Below are 6,723 nucleotides of genomic sequence, written 5' to 3'. Positions count from 1 at the left end.
TCAATCAACAGGCAAACTCCACGAGCAGAGCTTCGAACTCTGCACCAACGCCATGGATGGAAGCTCCGCTTCTAGAAGAAGCTCTGAACCTGCAGACAGCGATCGGCCACAATAGGAAAATAAAATAATAATAGCAGGTCTACAAGTAGGGGAGGGGCTGTTTAAATAGCTCAGATTCGAGGGCAAAACCGGAAATTCGCATCAGTAACCAACTTATTTACGAAAATACCACTACCGACCAAGTATACTTCATTAGACAATCTGTCCGGCCCGACCCGGTCTGACCCGGTCCGGACCGGACCGGATCGGGCCAAAAAGTACACGTCACCAGCCAAGAGTGTCCTTGGTGTGGCGGATCTTGGCGCTGTACGCGGCTTCTAATTCCTCCTGATTTCATTAAAAATGACTAAATAATTCAGAAAGCTCATTTAATAATAGAATAAATGAGAATAAATGTGGGGAAGAGCGGACCTTGCAGGATTTGAGCAGAGGCTGGAGGAAGGACGACCGGAAAAAACTGACGTGTCCCCCCAGAGAGGTCCTCTCCCAGTCTGTCGTCAGCAGGGAATGACGTCATTTTTACGTTTTTATTTTTTATTTTTTTATTCAGCAGGCTGACTCACCGTGGGTGACGTGGCCACCGTCCACGTGGTTCAGCTCCTCCAGCAGCTGCGCATTGCCCAAGCTCAGGAAATATCAAAAATTGGTCAACGCAGAAGGGGGAGCTGGTTTGACCGTGTAATTACCTCTGAGACCTTGGGCACCTTCCCGGGGACAAAATTGTCGCAGCGAGCCGGGTCAATGGGCACGCACACGTGACCTGACGACGATATAGGGGTATTTTAGTAATTTCACACTGGGATAGAGGACAGCTGACGAATGCATCGTTGTCCGTTCATCAGTCCACATTTCGTCATCATCACCATTCCACGACGGAAATGACTCCCTCTCGCTCCTGTTCCGTCATTCGGCCATTGTCGCCGTTACCGCCGCAGGTATCCCCCCCATCTCGTGACCACCTCTCTCTCTCTCTCTTCCCTTCTCTAAATCTATACCTCATCCTCTCCCTATCTTGATCTCTCTCCACCACTCCCTCGTTCCCTCTCCGTTATCCATCCGTCATTTCCGTCATCTTGGACAGATGACTGAAGGCTAATGACGGGAGCCGTCCGTCGACCGGCGTGGACGACGATGGATGGCGGATTGGGACTAAATCAACAGCTCATCCTCTCTCTCACCTGATCTCTCTATCCCTCTCTTTCTATCAATCCCCCTCTCTCTCTACCTATCCCAATTCTCTCTTTTCCTCTCTCCTATTTTAGGTCATCAGTCTGATAGGATCCTAGGGGGTAGTTTAGTCATGTTAGCTCACAGGGGCATATTAGTCATTTAGTGATTTCTGTATTTCCTTTAAATAGGGATGCCCTTCCTTTAGGAAAACAGCGAAGAAGTACTATTGTCTCCCCTCTCCACATCTAGGTCTGTCCTCCCTCTCTCCCTCAACGATCCCCGTCTTCGTGATCATCTCTACTTCACCGCGTCTTCAAGCGGCTCGTCCTCGGCCGATCTCTACCCCCTGCTCGGCCTCCTCTCCGGGAATTTCTACCTTCTCTCGTCCTCTACCGTCCTTCCGATACTAGCCTAGATCCAGGTTCGTATCACAGTCATATGTCATCCTGAACGGTGACCGAAGACTGATGACGGATGTGACGTTCTCCAGTTATCAGTCCACCGGCATAGACGATGACGGATGACAGATTGGGACGAAACGGATGACGATCCGTCATTCGTCCAATGCTAAGTCTAAGTTCAGGAGGCTGACCTGTCTTAGGATGTACACAGAAAGGGGCCTTGAGAAGATGGTTCATGCGTTTGGAGACCTGTGGGAGAGAGATGAAATGAAATGAGGGGATAAGAGATGGAGAGGATAGACAAAAGAGGGGAGAGCCGCGTACCTCGATATCCAGCCTCGGGTACGTGTAGGAGAAGACGATCTCTTCGACGCAGCGGCGGAGGCCCTTTTCGGCCAAGAGGAGAGCCCATTAATAATTGATCAGCTTATTGGGCCAAGAAAAATAAAAATATTTTTGGAAATCTGAGGAACAGGTGGATTGCATACCTTGTGCTTAGTGGCTTGCAGTGTGTGCTTGAGCTGCTCCCATCGGCCAAGGTTGACGTCCTCCTTGGAGACGGTGGAACGCCGGTTGGAGGAATTCCACCTGTTTCGTATCTCGGATTTGGTTGCTGCAAGGAATAATTTTGTCATTATTTCGTTTAAGAAAATTTCATATTTTCGTATTTTAGGTTTGTGTGTTTATCATTGCCCACAGTCATCAGGGATGAGCTCAAGAATCTTCTCGTATCGTGATTCATCTTCCAGTAGGCTCTGAGCAGGCAGCAGTTCCTTCTCGAAGAAGTCTTTGAGGACATCCTCGTATGACCGTCTACAGAAATGTAAATAAACAGGTAGATAGTACCACTGACAGAGAGAAATATACAATTCTTATGAAAAAAGAGATAAATATATAATATATGGATGGATGGATGGATGGATGAAAGATACACGAAGGTTATCAGAACATTTTTATGTATAGCATGCATATATGTATATATGCCATGCAGATCTGATGTGTTGATGTATGTGAAAGATACTGCCAGTTTATGTGGACAACAGATGCGACCAGTTTTATTTTTCAATTTGTAGGAGCCCTTGGCAATTGAATAAATGAAAGTCTGAGAAAAATAATTTGCTGAATGAAATAATCCTCTAATTTGATTCGTCCGATAAATTGGATTTTAAGTGTGGAATAGATAATAATAAATTTAATGAGAAATTGTATTTTCTTTCCTAATATGTACGCATTCGTGTATATAGGCATGTAAGGATGGATGGAGAAAATGAGATAAATTGAACTTTAGCAGAGCATATGCGGGAATATATGAACGGACGGACAGACAGTGAGATATTGGAAACTTACCTGAACTGACGTAGGAATATATGGATACATATTGATCAAAAATATATATATGGATACATGTATGAATGAAAGGATAGATATTGGAGAAAGAAAGATGCTGGAAATTTATCTGAACATTTGTCTGGGATGGATGGAAGGATATGGAGTGTTCTATTAGTTCACCAGGAGAAACTGAACTTACACTAGAAAAGGATGCAGAGCGTGGCCAACAAAAGATACTTTCTTCAGCCCATTTTCGTTGGCCTGGGATGAACCGGTGAAGAAGAGAAAGGATTGAAAATAAGGATTAAAGATCTAATTCTTTTAACTAAATAATGCAAAAGGATTAATTTCTCACCTTGTAGACGCGCAAATACTCAGCCACCGCTGATCTCTGCTCGTCAGTGAGCCTAAAAATCAAGATAAATTTCAAACAGAAATCAATTATCTCGATTACAGTGGAGCTAAATTTTAGTTTTAGATCTTGTTAATCTGGGACCTTCTAGCTCTAGCATCACAGACCCAGCAGTGCACACCACGGCGGCCGCTAAATACCCAGAGGATGTGATTGAAACCAAAATCATCTGCGCCAGAAATTTTCAATTTATTTTTCTCAAGAAGTAGATAAATTAATACCAACAAAAGTATTCAATTTTTTTAAGAAATGGAAGTCAAACCCCTCAGAGCAGTGTCTATCACTCTGATAGCTGCAGTCATCAGAGGCCAGCAGTCTGAGCAAACATCGGCCCCAGAGCAGCAATAACGAACATCATCGTAATCAGATATATCCTGCATTAAATTTCCGAAGTCCCCTGAAAATATGTATGCATACAAGGCATATATGATGGATGGATGCACGGCATAAATAATATAACAGTTTATGAGAGCATACTATGCATTTTCGCATGTATCCATGAATGCATGTCAGGATGGATTGAGATAATGGAAGATATCTGAACAAATGTACGGTTCGGAGTCAACAATGGCAAGTTAAAGATGATGACGTTGGTGAATCATCATCATCCTCACCATATCCATCCAGATGAGCCCAAGCATGAATGACATTTATGATGAAGACGACTAGTGGACGATGACTAATCATCATCATCATGATCTAGTATTCCGGCTTCAAAGTCGGACCCAAGACATGATGATAAATTTGTCATCTTCACTCGACCATTCATCATCTTGATTGAGGTAGGGTGGCGATGATGGAAATTGATGACAATGACAATGGCCAATTCGTCATCATCTGCCACCCTACTTGTGGTGGAGCAAACTTGTAAACTTACAATATCAAAAACAAGCTCCCGTTCCACAGGCACAAAAACATTGTTGCCAGAGTACGCTTGACGTCTTGAAGGCTGTTGAATATGAGTTTTGACAGATAGAGTTAAATATTTATTTGGGAAGAAAATGAAAAGCAAAATGAGAAAAATATAGGATGGGGCATACGTCGACACTGTAAACAGCACCAAGATCAATCTTGAAAGGACATTTCTCCTTGATCGCATTCTCCATCTCTGTCTCATTGCTGAAGGACTGGAAGCGCACGTATACATCATTACTTAAGGAGAAGGAGAATTCTCTTCGACCGAAGAACGACTGATCACACGCGGGATGCTTCCCATCTGAAAATAAAAGATGAGAACCAGGTAAAAATAACAAATATATATATATATAAAGTCAAAATGAAATGAAAAATGTGTAGAGAAAGGTTACCGTTTCCATATGACATCCACTTGAAGATGTCACCGAACGGAAAAAGCTTTCCTATGAAATGAGTACGCAAAATCAGGTCAAAGAAATCCCAGAACCAATTGAAAAAAATTAATGACGCAATGAAATCCATGAAACAATCATCATGGTAAAAATTTGCAAATTTTTGAGTGTTTAGAATATAGGGCTTATGAAATTATGAAACGCGAACCACGGAATAATAAAAACGCATGACTAAATTTTTGTATCTTCAGAGCTTGAAGAATCATTTGATCATCGCAATGATGATGCTTGCGTGACGTAAATTGTTGCAGATATTCTCTTTCAAACATGACAGATCGATAATTTACGAAGGTACTTTTGAAAAAAAAAAGCCAAGCTCATGCTTTCGGCTAGAATGAAAGTCCCTCCGGGGAAATTCCTGGGGGATTGCAGGTATACATGTGGCGAGGGGGTGAGTATTTAAACATGGTTCGAGTTATAATTCATAAGTTAATCAATGCCAAACATAAGTTAACAACTGCGGATAGATGGTGAGGAGGTGAGATGCCAAATTACTTGAGATTGTCGTCCAGCTTGTGATGGGTGATTGAATTCCCCCAAATTTTAAAAATAATGATCGATATGAAGCTTATAAATTTTTACCATACCAGACAAAAGCTAATAAACTTTCCCGAATCGCGAACAGAAACAGTAACAGAGAGAATATTACCGTAGAAAACCTTGAGATAATCAGGATGAAACCCTTTAACTGACGCGAGGAGATTTCTCGGCACGGGAGAGCAGTCGTCTACGTCCATTTCAGAAGTTCCATTTTGATCATCCTCCCGCGTCATTTTCACAGCGCCACAAATTACTTGATCCGGGGGGGATTCAAATCCTGAAACGAGCATCCGAAAACAACGAAACACATCAACGCAGGGTAGAAATGGACACGGAATTAGGGTATAGCACAGATAATCAACGGAAAATGAAACAAAATCTGAAGTGCGCACCTCTAATCTCCGTTTAATCAAATAAAACGGAAATATTTGATGACAGCTGATCAAATCAAACCGAGAATCGTCTCTAAAAGCCGATTGAACACGCGATCTGTCGATCCCCAGACAGCGGGAACTGGACAGTCGAAGAATGGAGGGAAAAACGAGCAAATTTGGCGGCAAATCGTGTCATCAAACTCCACGATCCAACGGTCAAGATTCGCTGGATATACCTCCATGATCATTTGGGCTGTCTGGGCCTTTAAAACTATGGTGGGCCTACTTCTAAACCTCATATACTAATATTTGTACTATTTAAGAACAGGTGAGTATGATCAGAGAAAACTTGGGTCAATTTTAATCTTTTTTTTCTTGAGTGAAAGTTAAATATTATTAAAATAATTAATCTGTTAGAAAGCGGTCAGGGTACTGTATTCTCTATTGACCAAACCCTTGTTCGAAGGTCTTTGTATTGACACGTTAGGAGTTCTTGATTACTTAAAAAGGAACAGGGACAAGGCGCGAGTTTACAAACAGAAGAATAAGGTTTACGAAGAAAATTAGTGTGCAAGACTGTTTCTCGATGATCTTAGAAGTATATAGATAGATGTCTGTTTTTAGTGGTGGTGGAACCAACCGACGTTTCAAATCCTATTATTTGAGATTGATGGATCATATTGCGAGTGAGAGATGAAAGTTTTTTACCAATTAACATGCTTGATTTTTAATTTCATGACTTGCTTCAAGAAAATGACTTCCTTGGCTTCCAACTGCTTTTTGGATGATAAACTTAGATTATTCAATTAGAGATGGTAGGAAAAACTAGAAACATAGTTTAAACGAGGTTAAAAAAATTAACTGATAAATAGTTATGCAATAGAGACAATCAGCCGAATTTATCTAATACGGGATTGGAATATTGAATTTATATGCAAAATCAAAATTTATCTCTAACCGCTGGATTTTTATTTGAGCTAAATAAGTTTTTCCCCTCTTGGATATTATAGAAGTGCTAAAAATTGTATTGATATCCAAGGTTTGTAAATGAATAAAAGGGAAATCACACG

At 41.5% G+C, this 6,723-nt stretch overlaps 1 protein-coding gene and 1 long non-coding RNA gene across 2 annotated transcripts; one reads left to right on the top strand and one right to left on the bottom strand.

Annotated features, from left to right (window-relative positions):
- Window positions 1–104: 104 nt before the first annotated feature.
- POLA3 (DNA primase POLA3) lies at window positions 105–5,829 on the bottom strand. Its single transcript, XM_078586118.1, has 17 exons — window positions 5,672–5,829; window positions 5,389–5,556; window positions 4,680–4,730; window positions 4,413–4,588; window positions 4,250–4,321; window positions 3,635–3,746; window positions 3,457–3,541; window positions 3,316–3,367; window positions 3,160–3,221; window positions 2,329–2,444; window positions 2,120–2,244; window positions 1,956–2,018; window positions 1,823–1,880; window positions 747–820; window positions 624–669; window positions 472–551; window positions 105–387 (listed from the first exon to the last, which is right to left on the bottom strand). The coding sequence occupies exons 2-17, from the start codon at window positions 5,510–5,512 to the stop codon at window positions 325–327; spliced, it is 1,359 nt and encodes a 452-aa protein (XP_078442244.1). The 5' UTR covers window positions 5,513–5,556; window positions 5,672–5,829; the 3' UTR covers window positions 105–324.
- Window positions 829–2,697, top strand: LOC144711964 (uncharacterized). The gene is made up of 2 exons (XR_013583698.1): window positions 829–1,651; window positions 1,721–2,697. It is a non-coding gene; the product is annotated as an uncharacterized LOC144711964 (long non-coding RNA).
- Window positions 5,830–6,723: the final 894 nt, after the last annotated feature.

Source organism: Wolffia australiana, chromosome 1 (genome assembly GCF_029677425.1).
Source record: "Wolffia australiana isolate 7733 chromosome 1, ASM2967742v1".
NCBI lineage: Eukaryota > Viridiplantae > Streptophyta > Magnoliopsida > Alismatales > Araceae > Wolffia > Wolffia australiana.
This window is presented reverse-complemented; position numbering and strand designations above follow the sequence as displayed.

Bases quoted from the DNA above. Each gene is read 5' to 3' on its own strand.
- POLA3 (XM_078586118.1), bottom strand. From the start codon at position 5,512: ATGACGCGGGAGGATGATCAAAATGGAACTTCTGAAATGGACGTAGAC. The intron at 3,542-3,634 runs GTTTGACTTCCA...TTTCTGGCGCAG, and splicing joins GATAGACACTGCTCTGAGGG to ATGATTTTGGTTTCAATCAC. The intron at 3,368-3,456 runs GTCCCAGATTAA...CTTGATTTTTAG, and splicing joins TGTGATGCTAGAGCTAGAAG to GCTCACTGACGAGCAGAGAT.